Genomic DNA, 22,685 nt, shown 5'->3' with positions numbered 1-22,685 from the left:
TGAGACATTTTTGATATCTAAACACAGTTGCCCATGAATTAAGTCATGTTGTACCAAGCCCCTCCTTTTTTGTGAGATGTTATTTACTGCGTATTTGTCACCGGCCACTGCGATCAATGTAAGCTGCATTAGTGTCTATTAATATGAATATTTTACACTCTACGCATAACAAGTTGTGATATTTTTTTCCCCTCTCCTGTATCCTAAAAGGGGTGTCCGCGTTGAGATATAAAGCCTGCCACAGCCTACATTCAATCACAAGCAGTTTTCACTTCGAAAAGGCTTAGTTATTTTTGCGATAACCGACAGACAAAATGAACTCAATGGTCAGTGGGCATTTAATTAATTCTGCATAATTTATAGTTGTAAATTTTAACATTATCACATTTGAGTGAAATTTCAACAAATATTTTCATAAAGACTTACGCACCTGTTAAAAAATATATATATTTTTAATTTTCCGATTGTCTAAATAACTGGAAAGTCTTTGTTCTTTCATAAGTTTTATATCATAAAAAAACAGTGCTTCAATGTTTTGTGTTTATTGAAATCGTTATATTATTTCTTTGTCAATACATTATATCTTAATATCTGTGTGGATAACTTATATGTACATTGTAGTTTTTAATTATTATACCAAGTAATCTTGCTTCCGTGCCAACATACGAATCTTTCTTTTTGTGAATTTAATGTCTAATAAAAGCTCTAATGAACATCGTGTAAAATCACTTTGAAAAAGTATTTTGACGATAATTGACTTTGTAAAAGAATTACTCCGTGAAAGATTTGTCATTTTTGTAGTGATTATTGTATAATTTGTAAGCATTGCGAGGTGGAGAAATGATTCATTGTATTAAGTGGTTGACTTTTAACTGGCAAGATATAAAAAAATATACGCAAAATATCTATCTGGTAACAAATGACAAAACTGGGAAATCCGTATCACGAGTTAAATAAACCTGTATAAAAACATGTTAAAATTTTCGTGATTTACTGACAAATTCGTATTTATTTACAGTACATCGCCGCATTCCTGTGCTTGGCCGCTTGCGCGTCAGCACACTGGGGAGGACATGAAGATGGTCAGTGGAAGGGAGAGGGACTCGCCGAATCTCAAGACCATGGTAACTGGGATAATGGACATGATGGTGGACACTACGGAGGACACGACGGAGGATACTACGGAGGCGTCTACAGCCATGGACACAACGATGATGGTCAATGGAAAGGAGAAGGTTTGGCCGAATCTCAAGATCATGGAAACTGGGGTCATGATGCCGGATATGCTGGGCATTACGGAGGCGCTTACGCTCATGGTGGACATTATGCCCATGGTGCCGCTCCTCTTGGTCATGATGGACGTGTTGTAGATACCCCTGAAGTCGCCCACGCTAAAGCCGCTCACTTCGCCGCTGTTTCCGCCGCTTCCCACGGAGGACACGATGCTCATGGTGCTTGGGCTCCAGCTGCTCATGGCGCTTGGGCTCCAGCTGCTCATGGAGCATGGGCCGCTCATGGTGCCCATGGCGCTCACGTTCCCCAAGACACCCCTGAAGTAGCTCACGCTAAGGCTGCTCACTTCGCCGCTGTCGCCGCCGCTTCTCATGGTGGACATCATTATGGACATGGACACGCTCACGGAGGCTGGTAATTAATTACCAACAGCTTTTTAGAGCTCGGGCTTAAATCGACCACCGCATTAGCCTTCCTGTGACTTCCATAGGCTTTAATTTAGCTTTAATACTTATCTTACATTCATATGTGAATACTCATCACTTTTACTTTTCACATTGTTTATTTTTCCCCACTACCATCTTTTTTCCATCTTGTTTTCTGTTTTCTTTTCTTTTATGATTTTTCCAACTATGTATTATATATTTTTATTCTTCATCTTGTTGGTCTGACTGTTAAACTTATGTATATAAAATCATTATATATTGTATTATATTGTACAAAAGCAAATCGAAATAAATCGCAAAAATAAAAAAAACCTTTATTTAAATATTATTAGGTATATTTTTCAACACTATCACAACTAACAAAGTATTACAAAACATTTTTTATATTCTTTTTAATTTTTATCATTCAATATTGATAAATTCTTAATATCAAGATCATATTAGTCAATGGGTGTATCTATCCTAACCCCTATCTAGAAATGAATACTATAGTAAACGGTTTGTTAATCGTCAAAATTTTTCAAAATCAGTTTTAATTAGAAAATATATACCTACTTACCTATTAAAAAAAAAAACTACAAAAAATTATTCAATATAATTTAAATTCTGTTCATTTTATCCCTCGTGTGTGTTTCTTGTACTTCTTCTTTCACCCTGTCATGCCCCAGCATTGGGGCATAGGGCAAGCACAAGTTAGCGCCATTTCCTTCGGTCCATCGGAAAATCCCGCGCCTCCTGCAGCGCAAAGTGTCGCACTCTCTGGCGGCATCCGGAACACATGTCTCAGCCACGTGAAGCAAATCTTCGTGATCACCTCAATCACCGGTTGCGGTCGTATCAATGTACTCCTAAGATTTGGCGGAGACATCGATTCTCAAAGCTTAAAAGCCCATATCTTTGAAGCTTAATAAGATGCCACGTCTCTCAGTCATACAGCGGCACAGCTAGAGTATCATCTAGATAATCTTGCTATTGTATACAGTGACAAGGATTTGTGTGTATACGCAACCGTAATTGTATTAGTAAAAGCCAGACAGTTCATTGGTTTACTCACGTTTTAATTCAAAAAAAATCTATTCCAAATGGGAAGTTTACGTGACGGCTACTTAGTACGCATACGTTGAACAAACGATATTTGATCCTCACACAATACAGCCTTGACCTCCAAGTTGCCTGCATATAATAGACGTCTGTCTTTACTTCACTTATGTAATATAACACTCTCTAAGTATGTCCTTCTTAAAAAATTGGCACTTGATGTTTTTAATATTAGGTCTAGTCTAATGTCCAAGAAGCAAATATAAATCCAGTGATCTATAACGTAAAACCGATAGTTATGTATACGCAGGCTTACCATAATTATGAAACTCTAAGCCAAGACAGGAACGGGACATGGCCTCCACATCCTGAAGCGGGCCCCCAGGATAAGATTTTTGGTTGCCCCCTTACCTATCACTAAGCATAAAGGCAGTATGACGCTCTACAGTAGCGTTTTCCAAATGGTGTATGCGGTAAAATTAATGTGTATAATTAGTGTGTTTTTGTATATTTTAATACATCCATTTGAATTATGAAGTTGGTTGTCGAATACTGATACAAAATTAGAAATTTTATCGTACAACCACGTAATTTTAAATAATATTATTAATGAAGGAAAATGCAGGTGTCTTTTTTTACCAGTAAAGCAAATTTGTGATGTGTGTTTATCTCACTCACTGTCGATTCGCCTCGCCGGGCCTCTAAGGCTAGGGTTTTATCACCCCCCCCCCCTTCTGAGGGCTATGGAACGAGGTATAGGGCAAAGCAACAAATTTAACCACCAAAAATTGTTTTATTATCCACCTATTAAAAGTATGTACAAAAGATTCTTGTTGGTGTGCAGCGGAAGAAATTTAAATTATTTTATTTATTTATTGTACCGGTCGTACCTACTTCTCGCTGGAATGAACTTTTTTCGCACCCTTCCCCGCTATCACATCACATATTATAAGCTATTACGGCCAATCATGACAATTTATTATTGACAATCATTCATTCACGGAATAACAGCCGGGACAAAATGTCAAACCGGCCGGGACTCCGGGACCAATGTGTGAAACCGGGACAATCCCGGTCAAACCGGAACGTATAGTAAGCCTATATATATGTAAGAAACATGCAACTTGGTGGGAAAACAATAAGAGGCTATCCAAGTATTCGAAAATAAAACTTTCCAAAGAATACTTGTTTCGATTAAAGAAAACCAAAAGTATCCATTCGTAGTAACGCTAATCTCCAATAATATAGTCAATATCATGGAGCGCAAAGCATAGATAGGCTGATCATGTTTTTTTATATGCATTTATTTAGATAGTAAGATAATAAATTATTGATGAAGCATTTGTATTATTGAGTAAATTGAGGTAATTGCATATTCGTATTTGTGTAGTAATGGGGATAATTGATTTATTTACATGATCGCATTAATAAATTATGGTTATGACATTAAAAAATATTTTTTTGAAATTATACTTATTTTGGGGCGAGAATGCAATTGAGAGCTGCGCGTGCACACCGTTACGACAGTATAAAAATAGTTACGTATCTGTGAGCTGTATACAAACGCAAGTTTTGATAGTAGAATGTATTGTCCCGTTGCCTCGGCAACGAATTTATTATTATCAGCCATTTGCAATTCCTTACGTAAACAAACGATTAAATGTCAGACTGCCGGTTGCTGCTTTTTTAAAACAGATTTAGTTGAAATGTGCAGTAATATTTATGTTCCACTATTATGACCAGAATTAAATATTAGTGTAATCTTCTTTTGATATTTTGTTGTTTAGTATTTCGTGAGGTGTTTGGGGATCAATTTCGTGATTAGGTTTTTTACACACCGCTCTTTTTATAGTATTGGGCAGTCGGTGATGACATGCCACTAATCATGTTATTACAGCGATATATTTAAAACTCTCCCTAAGGCTTATGATGTAATCATAGAAGGCACTTGGTTGAGGTTGATTGTAACTGACTGGATAGAGAGAGAGAGAGTTTGGAATAGAGATTCCTGAAGGTGGGTTGTACTAACAGTTTTAGCGCTACATTAGATAAGTGAATAGCATACTTATGATATACATGATATTTATTTTTATCGTGCCATCCCCTAGTGGAGGTCGGCCACTATTAGAGTAATCTTTGATCTGTCATCTGCTACCCAAAACAATTTGTTGGAGCTGCATTCTTGCATTTTTTTGTCAAATTAATTTCAAATCGTAAAGTGTCATGTTGGCTAAAGTAAATCTGAAGGTGCAGTTATTTAAATGATTGGTTTAAGTATTCTTTTTTTTTAGCTTCACTTTCATCTATTGAGGTTCCGTTTTTTATAGATTACAGAAAAAGATTTCCTTAAACAACTTTGGTTTGTATTCAATTTAATTTTGATAATATTTTAAATTATAAATAATATATTTTGTTCTATTTTTTCAGCAACTTTAACATTAAATTTGACCTTCACTGCAAGAAGAAACAATGCAATTCAAAATTGACACCTATGAATTTGTGATATAATTTTTCTTACCATGATCCGATTTTTTTATCGGTTAATGCGAATATTTTGTATCGAATAGTTTAATATCATTAGTCATTAAAATAGATAATAATATTATAATATCGACAGTAAATCTCATACCGGATGTTGTGAATAAGAACGTTTTGTAAAACAATAAATAAATCAGCCTAGTTTCGCGGCAAATTTAACCGGTTTTAAATATAGTTTACAATACCTACATTCATTATTTTGTCAATGGAATATTTCAAAATAATATACCTTCTGAATTTAATCTTGAAATGCTGAGGTTCAGCATGTTGTATATAAGTGCACCTAATTTTCTAGAGTAGGGATAACAATCTGTTAATATATTAAAATAAGACACAATACGTCTACCAATAATTACTTAGTTTTATATAATCAGGACATACACAATATTTTTTTACGACCATGTCCGAATCTAATAAGATCATTATGGGCCTCCACATAGTAGAGGTTTGTATTAAAAGATGTTGTTTTTACGAAAAATGGATGTTAGCTACTTGCTCAACCTATTAATACCATACTCTGACTCATACACAAATTGTAGTTGCACGACTCAGGATTCGAACCTGAGACCCACGACGCTTTAGGCCATAGTGGGTGTAAATAATACAGATATTTATACTATTCAAAAAAATTTAAATGCAAATTTATTTATAATGTTATGAACGGATGATTTACTGAAAAAGTACGTAAATTTAATTGATTTATTTTTAAACAGAGATTTATTCAATTATATAACAGTGAGATAAAGTGAAAAAATTTTGAGATAAGCATGTTAATCGATTGCTGAGAGCTATTTATATCTACGTAATGAATCACTGAGGAATTACAATTTAAAAATTGTAATTCTCCACTTAAAAAAAAAATATTACTGTACTGTGTAACTTCAAACCAACAATGAAATAACTGAAAATACCAGTAGTGAAGGGTGGAGGTAGGCTTTTAAGATCCGACATAACTAGTGCACACTAAATTTTGTCAGTCAGACGTATTCGTTTTCATTGAACTAAAACTACGATGTGTAGTTAGTGTTTGTTAGTTTTTAAAATTCAAACAATCCTTAGTACATAGATAATAGTCAAAAAATATTCGTGTGTGTCTATAAAATATCTAAAATTGGTTTGGTGAGGTAAAGCTTTATGAATTTCATTTTAATAAACTAACCGACACCACCTACGAGTATCATATGTATTCTTAATTTAAAGAAAACAATAAATATATGTCTGAAAAAGTTTAGCGTGCACCATTTATATCGAATTTTATCAGCCTACCTCCACCCTTCGCCACTAGAAAATACACACTGTTAATAATGTTACAAATAATACAAAAAATCTTACCTTTATCATCTAATATAAACCATAGAAAAACACAAAACAAACATACAGTTAACGATTTAATTTGTATGAAACAAACATTAAAGTTAAATTGTTTTGAAACTAGTATTTTTTTCTTATCCCACTGTTGCTTTCAAGTAGTGACTATTTAACAATCTTTATTGAAAACGGACGAAACCGCTCTTGATTATAATATAAATATACGTGGAATAAGAATTACATATTTTGTTTTATTTTAATTAATGATAAAATGTATTTCCATGACAGTTAACACCATAAAAGAAATTCTTACATATTATCCATTTGGGTGTTAGATATTATAATAAATACATCTTTTTGTTGGACTGCCTACAAATTTTTCACTTAGTTTGCGAGCAGCGGATGATTAAGACAGTTCGAGACCTCTAGTAAGAGGCTTTTTATGTTTTGGTTTCACTTTTTTTGCATTTGACTTTTTGTACTCTAATTGCCGCCTCTTAGAGAAAGCCGCTAAATACCTACTAGAAAAAAACTTTGAAAAATAAACGCCGTCCAATGGGATACAAACCCTTATCCACTAGATTCGCACGTAAATGTTTTACCAATAATGCTCCGTGTGTTCTATATAATTATGAGGAAATTAAATAATAGTTTATATAAGTGGAAGCGGTTTTGAAGCTGGAAGTAAAAATATTGAATAAAAAATATATTTTTCAAATTTAATTAGTATTGAAAGAAACAAAGTTTAATATTTATACTTGGTATTCGTAACTTAACTTCTTATTTGGGCAATAATTAGCAATATAAGAGTACAGGTAGCATACACGCTTTGAAAAACATTAAAAAATGTTGCAATGACGTGGAAACACAATACTTACATCGGCTTAATCTTTTTGTTGTTTACTTGTCAAATTAAAATGACTTGCACTAGTTGTTAAGTGTGGATGCATAAAAACTTGACTTGTTATTTTAGTATGTGTGCGTTTCTTGTTAAATCAATTTTTCAGGGCAATAAAGTAATGTCGCATAAATTAAAAGTGGCAGCCGAGTGGACAGAGATTTGAAATTCTGTTTGTGAATCTACGTGTAGCCCGCGAACGAAGGTCACTCATTCACTTTTCACGTACAAAAAATAATCATACTGCACCAATTTGATTAGTATGGTATCGCATACACGACGAAATGTACAATGAGACTTTATCTTTTACTCAACACCACATACAAATACTTACCTAATGAGATCCAATATTTTGAAGCGCTTAGTTTCAAATCCCCCTAAAACGGGTTTCGAAAATTTTTGAGTTTGATTTGTATTTAGATTTTGACATTTTTGTTACCTAATGATGGCCAAAAATTGAATTTTAAAAAACGCTAAAAACCGTCAATACGTATGATCAAAAAATAAGGTAAATTTCAAAACCCGCTAAAATGATTGGGCGTGCTTTTCAAATACCCCTAAAATGGAAAGCCAAAATACTCTTTAGAATCTAACAAATTAAAAAATAAATACATACAGTTCACAGATTTAAAAGATATGAGTTTTTATCATTTTTCTCAAAACCACCTAAAATAGTTTTTTTCTGATTTTTCTCAGAACTACTTAAAATCGTTTAAGGGGCCTTTGAAACTAGGCGATTCTTCTTGTTTATACAAGGTTTTCATTTAATAATCAGTGATCTTTGAATACTCTTTAACGAAAGCTATAGTACTCCGGAATGTATGTCATATGATACCATTTGTATTGAACTACATAATATGTATTCATTAAATTCAGAGAATACAAAAAGCTGAAACAACATTTAATTCTCGAGTGTGGAGAAATATGAGATAAACTTAATCACATATTCAAGAATATGTTATATTCAATAATTATTCTCTTCTTGGTCGTTTCCTGGTGGTTGATAATTGTGAGGACTTTCTTATTCAGACACATTATCAGTGATCAAGACTTTCCGCCGCTTTCAGTGCTCTGCTTCTCCCAGGACAGAGTGAAGACCATCCCTGAACCATTACAGCGCGCCGATGCTTTTCCTTAGCTTTATATTTCCAGCACATCTGTATGATACACAAGGCTGCTATCGGTGGCTATTGATGGCAGTTTATCATATATATGTATTGAAGCGGTTAATTGTTACAATAAGTTAACCGTCTGAACTGTCAAAAAGTTCTATGTTTTAACTGCACCTCTCTTGGCTGTGTTAACTTTTAGAGCGAGATCTACAGTTTGACAGTATAGATGGCTTATTGTAACAATTATTATAATACTTCAATACAGAAATATGATGAACTACCCTCGATAGCCGTTGATAGCAGCCTTGTGTATGAATAGATGCGCTCCAGGCTATCCAAAACCATCAGTTTTTCCGGATTATCCATTCAAATAAAATGTAAAAAAATGCAGAATACATCTTAGACACTTCATTATCGAGAGTCGTTCTTTAATTTGAAGTCTCTAGATAATTTACTGATTCATAGTGTGTTCTATCTAGAAATATGAAGCATTTGGCGCCAATACCAATTTCAAAAGTATCAATTGACTTCCGCTCCCTTACGGGGTTCATGAATCAACACCGTATAAAATATGGATAACACAAATGTTTTGCGCAAGCATCATGTGGCAATTGAAATTATCCGATCCTTCTATAACATAAATAGTGGTAAGACATGTCGTTACATTTTACCCAAACTGTGTACACCTTTTTATGTCTGCTTCACTTCTGTCTTTTTCACTAATGGTCGATCCCAGATATATAAACTCGTCCACCGTTTCTAGGTTTTGGAGTATACTTGCTGTTGGTAAAATAATCATCAACTTGGTTGTATACATGTTAATAAGGAGGCCATATTTGCGACTCTCTTATTCTACCCTCTACTTTTATTATAAGAATAATATAAAACTCTACGTTGAAAACCTACCTATTTTCACTATTATTTCACAAGCTTTAAGAATGTTGCATTATTTATTGAAAATACATTGTTTGAAAACATATCAGAAACACACATTAATATCTTTCCAAAAAAATGTAGTTGCGGAGCGAGACACGAGTCCGCATGCATTGAATTTTCGCCAATATGCTTTACTTATTAGGCAACCAGAAAAATATCTAATCATAATGAAATTAACTGATTCCTACGCGACGTAAGTGTTTCATCAAATGTCATTCATAATATCGATTGGCGTACATAGTTCGAATTAAGGTACCGATAATATAATGTGTGTTTTTGAAGTGTTATGTATAATACGTTACTCGAACCTCCTTAAATCTCCAGCGATCTGCGACCTACAGGTCTAAAATGGTGGCTGGCGCAAGACCTGGCGATGAACCAAGGGAAATGACACCATCCTGTGCTTGTCATATGCCTCGACGTTGGGGTGTGACAGGGTGAAGTAAGTAGATAATGTTACATTCTGAAAATATTCCGTGAATAAAAGTTTAATAAAAATAATTAGCAATCACAAGTACGTACAGACTAAGATTTTGAGAAATACTTATAACAGCTAAAATAAAGGTAAGTAGAAAAATGATACTAGATTTATGGATCGATTTCTTGTATGTAGGTTTCGGAAAAATTCAAGTGTATGCCTTATGATATTGAATTATTATTTTGTCGATGTTATTATTGTAAGCTGTGGTTAATAAGGAAATCAGTACTCACCGGTGCCAACAAAATGATATTGAGCCCCCACTACTGAATTTTTACATTAAATTAGGGTAGAATGATTTGAATATAAAGCCTGTGCCATTCTACCACTGATCATAAGCAGTTTTCGCTCGAAAAGGCTCAATCAACACTACGTCAAAATGAACTCCATGGTGTGTGACATTTTATTTATAATTTATTTATTTCTTAATAATCTACATTTAAATTAAATATTATTTGCAAGTTACAAAGTTATAAAGTAAAAAAGTGAACACATTTCCGAAGTATATTAATAATTAAACGATTCATTGAAAACGATTTATTTGAGACTGCGATATATTATAAATGCCATAACAAGTGAAATAAAATACAGTGAAATTATTATTTATATTTAAATGTTTCTTTGTAAATATAGTTAAGCAATAATATATATATATATTTTGTTTCTGTTAACATTAGATAACATGAACGGGACAAATAATTTAATTAATACAATAGTTATAAATAATTACATACAGATTTCATTTATTTATGTTCTTTATTAATTATAATCAATATTAAACTACTTAAAACAATTCAATTTAATAATATTCATAATATGTCTGGAATGTATTTTTCAAAATAAACACCCTGTTACGATCAATAAGCTTACGATGACATGACTTTAATTATCTAAGAATAAGCATCTTTTTTTTGCATAATTACGTATCATTGTAAAGTTATAATTTGAACACTATTCATACAGAGCTATTCATGATTAGTTTAATTTTATTTATAGTTTAAATATTATTAATTATGTGATGTTATATTTTCAGTACGTCGCCGCATTCCTGTGCTTGGCCGCTTGCGCGTCAGCACACTGGGGAGGACATGAAGATGGTCAGTGGAAGGGAGAAGGACTTGCCGAGTCCCAAGACCATGGTAACTGGGATAATGGACATGATGGTGGTCACTACGGAGGATATGACGGAGGACACTACGGAGGCGTCTACAGCCATGGACACAACGATGATGGTCAATGGAAGGGAGAAGGTTTGGCCGAATCTCAAGATCATGGAAACTGGGGTCATGATGCCGGATATGCTGGACACTACGGAGGCGCTTATGCTAATGGTGGAGCTTACGGTCATGGTGGAGCTTATGGTCATGGTGGACATTATGCCCATGGTGCCGCTCCTCTTGGTCATGACGGAAATGTCGTAGATACCCCTGAAGTCGCACACGCTAAAGCCGCTCACTTCGCCGCCGTCTCCGCCGCTTCCCACGGAGGTCATGGAGCTTACGCCGGACATGGTGGTTATGCTCATGGTGCTTATGCCGGACATGGTGCTTATGCTCATGGACACGGACACGCTCACGGAGGATGGTAATTAATTACCTAGAACTTTCCAAAGCTCGTGTTTAAAATGACATACGCAGACGTTCATATTGACTAGTGTTAATAGTGTTATTAATTTAAAATATTGTACCTTATTTTGAATTGTCTTTCTTACTTTTCATCTTCTGTATCTATAACTGGTTTATATTCTTTTGGGTATTTTGCCAGTAAAATTTATATCTATATATATGTATGTTTCTCTGTTTCTCACATATCATTCTAACCTAGAATACAATGTATTATTATTATTGTAATATTTGTTGTATAAATGTATATATGTATAATATGAAAGCAAGTCGAAATAAATCGCAAAAATAAAACTATATTTTTTCATTTAAAATACAATCATGATACAATCATACATTTAATCAAAAATATCAAAGAATATCTTTTGTATACATATAGAGAATTACAATAATATTATAAAAGTAATTAAAACAGATACTTACTCAATTAGGTATAATGCTTAAATCAGCTGATAATTATTTGTGATTTATTTGTAACAAGATTAATTCTTGCACCTACTTTATTGGTTAGAGGTAACCTTGAGGTAAAAAATATTTTAATATAATGTACTAAATACTTAATTTAAAATATAATTTACTCGGTACTGATCTTTATGATACCAATAGGGGTGTGGTGTGGGACTTACTAAATATTTTATTAATATCTTTTAAGACAGAGAAAAGTGTAATATTATATAATTAGTTCCAATGACATTAATATGGACGAAGCATTTAGAAAATAAAATGACACTCACTTTGTGTCGGGTCTGCCGGATGGCGAAATTCATATTTTAATATCGGTATCCTACGCTCAAATGAATATTCTGCTTGCAAGCGGTCTGGCGACACCGCTGGGTCTGCCCATACAAAATTTCTGACTGTCAAGTTTCGACTCCACCGTTATTATTGTGTTACAAAATGCCAATGTGCCTAGTTAAAAATTGTAAAAAAATTCTACTACACACTCCAAGAAAGATGGGATATCACTTTTCATGTGTTAGCATTATTTATTATTTATAAAATGCCATTTTAAGATATTGATGAATGTTTATGCAATGGAATTGAATGACAGGAACCATTGGACAGTCAGTCGCCTGTGATTCGCTGGGCTCTCTTGCGTCTAATCTCCGAGAAGTCGTAAGTAACCGAGAATCTATTTCTAACGCAATGAGTCATGACACTAATACGCCATTACAATAAAGGTTATATTACTATAAATTCTCGAAGCTTGTATCGCATATTGGAAACGGATACGTCATATGGTCACGTGACATCTACCTATACATCTGTGAATGACTTTCATGCACAATTTCTCGTGCGCGCCGGGTATGAAGTGAGTTGTCCATTTAATATGTCATTGATTAGTTCACACTAATAAAACAATTGGCATTATATCCAGGGAGAATTATTGAACTCACAACATAATAATTTAGAATTGAATTTTTAACCTAATTCACTACAAATACATTCATTAAATATGATTTAATTAACAAATTTTGTTATAATGTATTTTAGTAATTATTATAGATGTCATGGGACACTGTATACTATAGGAGGCGTTAACATAGTATACTTTTGACACGTTTTTAATTTTTATTAGACACAATATAAATGCATGAAAAAGTATTACTATTATGAAGGAATACGTTTTGTAGATTAAGTAGATGTATTGTCAAAATTTCACAAGTAATACAATTGTATTCAAATGGCCAGAGAATCTGCTAAACTTTTCCGACAAATCATTTTCATCTTTGCAAACATTCTTTCGACCATGTTGTAATAAAATCATAATATGGGCCTCCACAGAGTAGGGGTTTGTATTAAAACATTTTGTTTTTACGAGATATTATTGTCAGTCACTTGTTAAACCTATTAGGTCCATAATCAAACTTATACACAAATTGAAAAACAATATATTGTGTACTAGCGAGACCCAGGCTTCGAACCTTAATTTGCTTAAACCTAAACCTTTGTACCTTAATTGCACATTACCTTAATGAAGGACTGCCAACTATTTTATATACGCGTATAATTTAATTATGTTTTTTTTTGTACGGAATAAAAATGACAGTAAATGCTGCCTTCGTCTGTTTTAAAGTTTTTGAACAAAATGACAACCGAAATAATTTATTTTTCAAAATTGTAATACCCGGCCTGACAGAAGTGGTTACTTATACCTATCTCGAAATCACTATTGTTTTCATTGATTTTATTACACATGACTAGTTATCTGGAACTACTTCCTAAAGGAGTAAATGTTGTGTGACGTGAGATTTGTTATTTGATAATGAAAAGATAAATTGCTATAGTATAAGTTTAAAATTTTGGTTTGATTATTATATAGAAATAGAATAATATGTTTTTTTTTATTCCATGTCCGTTCCTAATAAGTTTATATAGGCCTCCACAGAGTGGAGGTTTGAAAGATTTTTGTTTTTACGAGAAATGGATTGTCAGCCACTTGCTCAACCTATTAGGTCCATACTCTGACTCATACACAAATTGAAAAAACAATATGTGTACTTGCCAGATCAAGGCTTTGAACCTGGGATCCATGACTCTATAGGCCGACGCTTAAGCCTCCCGGCCATCGTGGGTGTATATGTAAGTATATCATATATATATTTAAAAAAAAGTTAATTTTTACGGTTACCATTCCAAATTTTACACCTATTTTTAAATGGCAATTTTTACATCTATCTTCTTCATTATATCTATGCTGGTCAAAAAATTGAAAAATAAACACGATAGTAAATGAAGGGATCTATTTTCTTCGAACATACATTTTCCTAATTCTATTGCAATTTGAAATTTTAACGAATATTGTAATTAAGTCGTTCTTTGAAAAATTCTTTACCTATTCTTGCATCCACTGAATCGCCATCTCGGACTTTGTTTTTAACCAAATTTTTTTTTTTTAAGTTCACTATTTTAATTGGCATATGTGTAGGATACCTACCGAAAATGTGACTTAAGCGCGACCCAAACTGAGGTGCATGTCACGGTGCTTGTAGCCTACAGTCACGGGCTGCCGCAACGCGAAAAAAGTGTGTAATGTCGTTGTTCTTGGTGTTTAAAATGTTATCAGACTGGTGCCTCTCATCCCGTAGCACATTTTGAACCTTTAAACGAACATTATCAGCTGGTGCCAAATCTGCCGTAATCACTAAAACAACAATGAGAGCACTTCACGTTGCACTGAACTACATCGCCACCTGCAAGACGTTTTGAAGGTTTTTGTCATATTCTTCATGGCCGCACGAATACGTGTCCTGCGGTGAACTGTTTACGTACAAATTTCCAGATACGATGTCGCGGACTATCACGTAAACTCACTGCGATAAAAATGTCTATGGTTTCGTCATTTTGCACAATATTTTGAACATGCACCATCTCGTAAATTCACTGAAGAATGACACTGATGAAGAGTGCCTACTATAATGTAAAAGTAATTTGAATTATTATTAATATTGATGCTAATTTTAATTCATTTTAACAGTTTGTACGTGTGCGTACGTTATAATACATGCGGCATGACATTCATAGATAAAAGAACCCAACCTGCAGGCCATAGATAATAGACAACATTATCATAGAAAATACATAGTGCCAACTGCTAAAAACAAAAGAACGTGATTTTGACATAACATTCGAAAAGTGCACCGCAGTACGTGAAATATGAGTTCGTATAACATTTTATCAAATGACGAGTTCTTCGTTGAACATTTTAGCCTGGAATACATTTGTACGTATGCTACAACATGTGGCGCTAGTTTGCTGTTCCAATTAGATTTAATATGAATTTTATGAGATGTCTTTACTAGGTTAGGTTAGGTTAGGGTAAATCTAATTGGGTTAATCAAACAGTACTATTTGCAAACTATCGCCGCATTTTGTAAGATACGCACAAATGTATTCCACGGTGAAATGTTCAACGAAAAACTCGTCATTTGATAAAATGTTATACGAACTCATGTTTCACGTACTGCGGCGCACGAATAAGTGTCCCACGATGAACTGCATACGTACAACTTTCATGTAACCCCGCGAAATGCATCTTAATGTGATTCCCGCTTTAATATTATAATTATTCTCCATTTAAAGAATTTGAGAACATTACATTTTAAATTATATACTACACCAACAGATTCATATATAACAAAATAGTACATTGATTTGTTTTATTACCACGTAGCTTATGCGAACGTTTTTACATACAATCTACCAAATACGATTAAGGTTTTATCTACATGGCTTCATTTATTAATGAACAATGTTTTATTATTTTCGGTAAGACAACAAATGAATTATCAATGCTACAGAATTGGTTAGTAAATACATATATTATATGTATTCATAAAAGTTTCAAGTGTGTGTTCTATGATATTAAAAAATGTGTTGTTATTATTGTGAGGTGTTATTAATAAGGAAATCAGTACTCACCGGTGCAACCAAATGGTATTGAGCCCCTTCTACTCGACTGCAGTTTTAGATTGGGGTGAATTATTTTGAATATAAAGCCTGTGCCAATCTATTTTTGATCATAAGCAGTTTTCGCTCGAAAAGGCTCAATCAACACTACGTCAAAATGAACTCCATGGTGTGTGACATTATAATTAATAATTTAATATTATATAATAGCATCATTTTTCATTTTTCAATAATTGAATTTGTAATACAAAATTTATTTAAAAATATTCGGTGAAATTATTGTTCAAGGCTATCGTAGTTTTATATTCAAGATATTCTATTTGTTTTTATTACTTTTCCATAAACAATGTGAACAAATACTTTATAATAGAGTGAAAGTTTAGTTTTATTGATGCTGTGGGCAACCCCCGTATTCCAATGCGTAAGGCATTGTCTCATCACACCTTGGGTTATTGGTTCAATTAACATTATTCTGTAAACATAGAGCAATGACATTTTTGTAATAGTAAATATAATTTTAAATCGTTTAATATATTATATTTAGTGTAAATATTAATATATGATGTTATATTTTCAGTACGTCGCCGCATTCCTGTGCTTGGCCGCTTGCGCGTCAGCACACTGGGGAGGACATGAAGATGGTCAATGGAAGGGAGAAGGACTCGCCGAGTCCCAAGACCATGGTAACTGGGATAATGGACATGATGGTGGAAACTACGGAGGACATGACGGAGGACACTACGGAGGAGTTTACAGCCATGGACACAACGATGATGGTCAATGGAAGGGAGAAGGTCTGGCCGAATCTCAAGATCATGGAAACTGGGGTCATGATGCCGGATATGCAGGACAATACGGAGGCGCTTATGCTCATGGTGGAGCTTACGGTCATGGTGGAGCTTATGGTCATGGTGGACATTATGCCCATGGCGCCGCTCCTCTTGGTCATGACGGAAATGTCGTAGATACCCCTGAAGTCGCCCACGCTAAAGCCGCTCACTTTGCCGCTGTCTCCGCCGCTTCCCATGGAGGTCATGGAGCTTACGCCGGACATGGTGGTTATGCCCATGGTGCTTATGCCGGACATGGTGCTTATGCTCATGGACATGGACACGCTCACGGAGGATGGTAATTAATTACCTGAAACTTTCCAAAGCTGGTGTTTAAAATGACATACGCAGACGTTCATATTGACTAGTGTTATTAATTTTAAATATTGTACCTTATTTTGAATTGTCTTTCTTACTTTCCATCTTCTGTATCTATAACTGGTATATATTCTTTTGGGTATTTGCCAGTAAAATTTATATCTCTATATATGTATGTTTCTCACATGTCATTCTGATCTGGAATACAATGTATTATTGTAATGTTTGTTGTATAAATGTATATATTATGTATAATATGAAAGCAAGTCGAAATAAATCGCAAAAAGAAAACTACATTTTTTTCATTTAAAATACAATCATAAATTTAATCAAAAATGACAAAGAATATCTTTTGTATAATGATAGAGATTTACAATAATATTATAAAAGTAAATAGAACAGTTATGCAATCAATTATGTATAATGCTTAAATCAGCTGAAAATAATTTTTGATTGTAGATTTATTTGTAACAAGTTTAATTCTTGTACTTTATTGGCCAGAAGTTCGTTACCTTGGCGTAAAAATGATTTTAATCTACACTACAATAACAATATTATAACTACCGAAAAACGCGTCGACATTCGACAATGTAACATAACCTCAAAAGTTGACAGATATGGAATAATTGATTTTATAACCATAGACATTTCTCCCTTTTCCCAAGATTCAAACTGACATTCCTCCTTATTAGTCTGTATAGGAAAATTGGATATTAGAATCATGATACAATCGTAAAATAAATATAATCAAAAATTTCAAAGAATACCTTTTGTATAAAGATAGAGAATTACAAAAGTAATTAAAATATGTACTTACTCATTTACGTATAATGCGAAAATCAGCTGAAAATTATTTTGATTGTAGATTTATTTGTAACAGAATTACTTGTTGTGCTTTATTTGTCAGATGATACCTTGAGGTACCTAATAATTATTTTAATCTATACTACATAAGTACTTAATTTTATAATAAAATTTATTCGGTACTGATAATTATGATAGCAATAGGAGTGTGGTGTGGGACTTACTAAATATTTTATATATATCTTTTAATACAGATAAAAGTGTAATGTTATATAAGTCCACACTAATAAGGAAATACGCACTACATCCAGTGAGAATTAAACTCACAAGATTTTACTTTAGAGTTAATTTTTTAACTACTACACTACAACCTATACCCTTTAAAATATGATATTTGTTATTTTTGTATTTAGAATAGCTGATGTCATGGGAGACTGTATTTTATGAAATGAGTGAACATCATATTATTATACTCTTGACATATTTTTAATTTTTATAATATACACTATAAATGCACAAATAAAAACGTTTTATCAAGGAATACGTTTTGCATACTAAGTAAATGTAGTTCAAGTTTTCAGAAGTAATAGAAATTCAAGTGGCCAGAATATCTGTTTAAATTTTCCAACAAATCGTTTCCATCTTCCAAACATTAATTGCATATTACCGTAATGAAGCACCGCTAACTATACTTATATATTTATAATTTAATTATGAATATTTTGTTCAGTATGGAATACAAATGACAGTAAATGATACTTTTGTTTTGAAGTTTTTGAATAAACTGACAACTAAAATAATTTACTTTTCAAAATTAGAATATCCGGCCTGACAGAAGTGGTTACATGTATATCTGAAAATACTCACCATGGTTTTAATAAATGACTAGTTATCCGGAACTACTTCCTATATGAGTAAATGTGGTGTTATGTGAGATTTGTTATTCGATAATGAAAAATTAAATTTTATAGTATAAATTAAAAATTTTAGCTTGGTTATTACAGAGAAGTAGAATAACAATATATATGTAAGTATATCTTATTTTTTTTTTGTAAATAAGTCGATTATTATGGTTACCATTCCCAATTTACATGTATTTTTTATATGGAAATTTTTACATCTATATTCTTCTTCTTCATTAATACATGCTGGCCAAAGAAGTGAATAAAGATTTATCATAAATCTATTGAGAAAATATACTTAAAAATGATTAAAAAGTTACCAAAAGTTATTCTGCTTCAATAATAATACCAGCATATATCTGCAGCTAGGTCCAATCGCATTGACATAATTGCATATTATGTTGATGTAATGAATTGGAATTTTTTTGAAGTATCTTATTTACCATGCCTATTCCTCTTCAATTTATTTTAGATTAGCAATAATTTATATATCGAACTAAGTTCGGAAAAAATGAACGAAAAGTCATCATAAGTAGACAGAGAAAATACATTTTATAAATTCTCAGGGCACTTAAGTTATTCTGAGAGGTTTTAAAATTCGTTGCATTAAAACTAAATAAACAAAAATACGTTTGAAAAAAGAACACTTTCTGACATTAGAGAATAAAAAGACATTTAAACGTAGCTTGTACGCAAGTGACAAAAGATGGGATTAGTATTGGTTTGTTATTTTTAATCTTCTTTAAAATAAGTTGATAGTATCCGAGTGACAGTATTTGCGACCTTCTTTTATTTTTTTAATCATGTCTAATATGAGTAGAAATCATAATAAAGCGTTTTTAAGTTAGATTGGTACATAATATTGTAAGAAAATAGTTGTATCGAAAAATACCTCTTATACGATTAACTCATTTTCTGCTGAGTAGATAATGATTTTTTAATTAGCACCTTTAAAATGCACGTTAATTACATCGATCGGCCGCCTAGTCATTACGCGCCTGGTGCGTCTTCCGCGTCCAAAGTATTAACATACAATATGACTAGCTACCCGAAAATACTACTTAGAGGTCCTAGGGGAACAAATACGGTGTGGTACCGAATTTCAAATATTTAAGTTACGAGAAAATACTTGTATCCATCAACTTTATTACATAATTTTACATTGATTTGTTTTATTACCACGTAGCTTATACGAATGTTTTTACATACAATCCACCAAGCACAATTAAAATAATATTATCTGTTTGGCTTCATTTATAATGACAAATATTTTATTATTTTCGGTACGTAAAGACAACAAATAAATTATCAATGCTACAGAATTGGTTATTGAATATATATATTCATAAAGTACAAGTGTGTGTTGTATGATATTAAAAGATTGTATTGTTATTATTGTGTGGTGTTATTAATAATGAAATCACCATTCACCGGTGCAACCAAATGATATTGAGCCCCTTCTACTAAGCTGCAGTTTTAGATTGGGGTAAATTTGTTTTGAATATAAAGCCTGTGATATTCTACAATTGATCATAAGCAGTTTTCGCTCGAAAAGGCTCAATCAACACTACGTCAAAATGAACTCCATGGTGTGTGACATAATAATTAATAGTTTAATATTATATATTAGCATCATTTTTCATTTTTCATTAATTGAATTTATAATACAAAATATATTTTAAAAAAAAATTAAGATCATGTTTGGTGAAATTATTATTCAAGGTTATCGTAGTTTTATATTCAAGATATTTTATTTGTTTTTATTACTTTTCCATAAACAATGTGAAAAAATACTTTATAATAGAGTGAAAGTTTAGTTTTATTGATGCTGTGGGCAACCCCCGTATTTCAATGCGTAAGGCATTGTTTCATCACACCTTGGATTTTTAGTCGGATTAACATTATTTTGTAACTATAAAGCAATGAAATTTTCATTATAGTAAATACAATTTTAAATCGTATAATATATTATATTTAGTGTAAATATTAATTTGTGATGTTATATTTTCAGTACGTCGCCGCATTCCTGTGCTTGGCCGCTTGCGCGTCAGCACACTGGGGAGGACATGAAGATGGTCAATGGAAGGGAGAAGGACTCGCCGAGTCCCAAGACCATGGTAACTGGGATAATGGACATGATGGTGGAAACTATGGAGGACATGACGGAGGACACTACGGAGGAGTTTACAGCCATGGCCACAACGATGATGGTCAATGGAAGGGAGAAGGTTTGGCCGAATCTCAAGATCATGGAAACTGGGGTCATGATGCCGGATATGCAGGACAATACGGAGGCGCTTATGCTCATGGTGGAGCTTACAGTCATGGTGGGGCTTATGGTCATGGTGGACATTATGCCCATGGTGCCGCTCCTCTTGGTCATGACGGAAATGTCGTAGATACCCCTGAAGTCGCCCACGCTAAAGCCGCTCACTTCGCCGCCGTCTCCGCCGCTTCCCATGGAGGTCATGGAGCTTACGCCGGACATGGTGGTTATGCCCATGGTGCTTATGCCGGACATGGTGCTTATGCTCATGGACACGGACACGCTCACGGAGGATGGTAATTAATTACCTAGAACTTTCCAAAGCTCGTGTTTAAAATGACATACGCAGACGTTCATATTGACTAGTGTTAATAGTGTTATTAATTTAAAATATTGTACCTTATTTTGAATTGTCTTTCTTACTTTTCATCTTCTGTATCTGTAACTGGTTTATATTCTTTTGGGTATTTTGCCAGTAAAGTTTATATCTATATATATGTATGTTTCTCTGTTTCTCACATATCATTCTGACCTGGAATACAGTGTATTATTAATATTCTAATGTTTGTTGTATAAATAGATATATGCATAATATGAAAGCAAGTCGAAATAAATCGCAAAAATAAAACTATATTTTTTTTACTTAAAATACAATCATGATACAATCATAAATTTAATCAAAAATGTCAAATAATACCCTTTGTGTAATGATAGAATTACATTAATATTATAAAAGTAATCAATTAGTTATAATGCTTAAATTAGCTGAAAACCATTTTTGATTGTAGATTTAATTGTAACAAGATTAATTCTTGTGCTTTATTGGCCAGAAGTTCGTTACCTTGGCGGAAAAATGATTTTAATCTCCACTACAATTACAATATTATAACTACCGAAAAACGCGTCGACATTCGACAATGTAACATAACCTCAAAAGTTGACAGATATCGGTAGAATGATTGATTTGTATGACCACAGACATTTCTCCTTTTTCCCGAGTTTCGAACTGACATTCCCCTTTATTAGCCTGTATAGGAAAATTGGAAAGTTAAATATCTCGTGACTCTCTGAATTTAAGTTATGTACACTAAAATTCGCCACCAGATGACATTTAAGTCTCAATTTCACAAAATTGATGACATTCCTATTTCTTCTCGTGTACTTACCCTTCATATACTGTTAACACGGTATTAATTTTTATAGTAGCCACTGTAAATACACGAATAGGTATTATTATAATCAAGGAATACGTTTTGCAAAATAATTAGTAGATGTAGTGTCAATATTTTATAAGAAATACAATTGTTATTCAAGTAACCAGAATATGAACTAAAATTTTCCAACATATTGTTTTCATCTTTGCATACATAAATTATTACACAGTACCTTAATAAAGCACTGCCAACTGTTATACATATTATGCACGTATAATTTAATTGTGAACATTTTTTGTACGGAATACAATTATTAATGTCAGAAAATGCTTCCTTCGTTTGTGATTTTAAACAAACTGAAAACTGAAATAATTTATTTTTCAAAATTGGAA

At 32.9% G+C, this 22,685-nt stretch overlaps 3 protein-coding genes across 3 annotated transcripts; all 3 read left to right on the top strand.

The window, feature by feature from the left end:
• Positions 1–314: 314 nt before the first annotated feature.
• Positions 315–11,888, top strand: LOC147069555 (uncharacterized). Its single transcript, XM_085950839.1, has 4 exons — positions 315–326; positions 1,019–1,647; positions 10,327–10,378; positions 11,021–11,888. The coding sequence occupies exons 1-4, from the start codon at positions 315–317 to the stop codon at positions 11,573–11,575; spliced, it is 1,248 nt and encodes a 415-aa protein (XP_085806965.1). The 3' UTR covers positions 11,576–11,888.
• A 4,239-nt stretch (positions 11,889–16,127) lies between these two features.
• Positions 16,128–17,448, top strand: LOC147069554 (uncharacterized). Its single transcript, XM_085950315.1, has 2 exons — positions 16,128–16,188; positions 16,597–17,448. The coding sequence occupies exons 1-2, from the start codon at positions 16,177–16,179 to the stop codon at positions 17,149–17,151; spliced, it is 567 nt and encodes a 188-aa protein (XP_085806441.1). The 5' UTR covers positions 16,128–16,176; the 3' UTR covers positions 17,152–17,448.
• Positions 17,449–20,401: 2,953 nt separating this feature from the next.
• On the top strand, positions 20,402–21,757 carry LOC147069553 (uncharacterized). The gene is made up of 2 exons (XM_085950316.1): positions 20,402–20,462; positions 20,885–21,757. Exons 1-2 carry the CDS (start codon positions 20,451–20,453, stop codon positions 21,437–21,439), a joined length of 567 nt encoding a protein of 188 aa, XP_085806442.1. The 5' UTR covers positions 20,402–20,450; the 3' UTR covers positions 21,440–21,757.
• Positions 21,758–22,685: the final 928 nt, after the last annotated feature.

The sequence above is a fragment of the Rhyacophila brunnea genome, unplaced genomic scaffold (genome assembly GCF_057557595.1).
Source record: "Rhyacophila brunnea isolate RB1 unplaced genomic scaffold, BYU_Rbru_1.0 scaffold_23, whole genome shotgun sequence".
Lineage (NCBI taxonomy): Eukaryota > Metazoa > Arthropoda > Insecta > Trichoptera > Rhyacophilidae > Rhyacophila > Rhyacophila brunnea.
The sequence above is the reverse complement of the archived record's forward strand: the minus strand, read 5'-3'. Positions and strand labels throughout refer to the sequence as shown.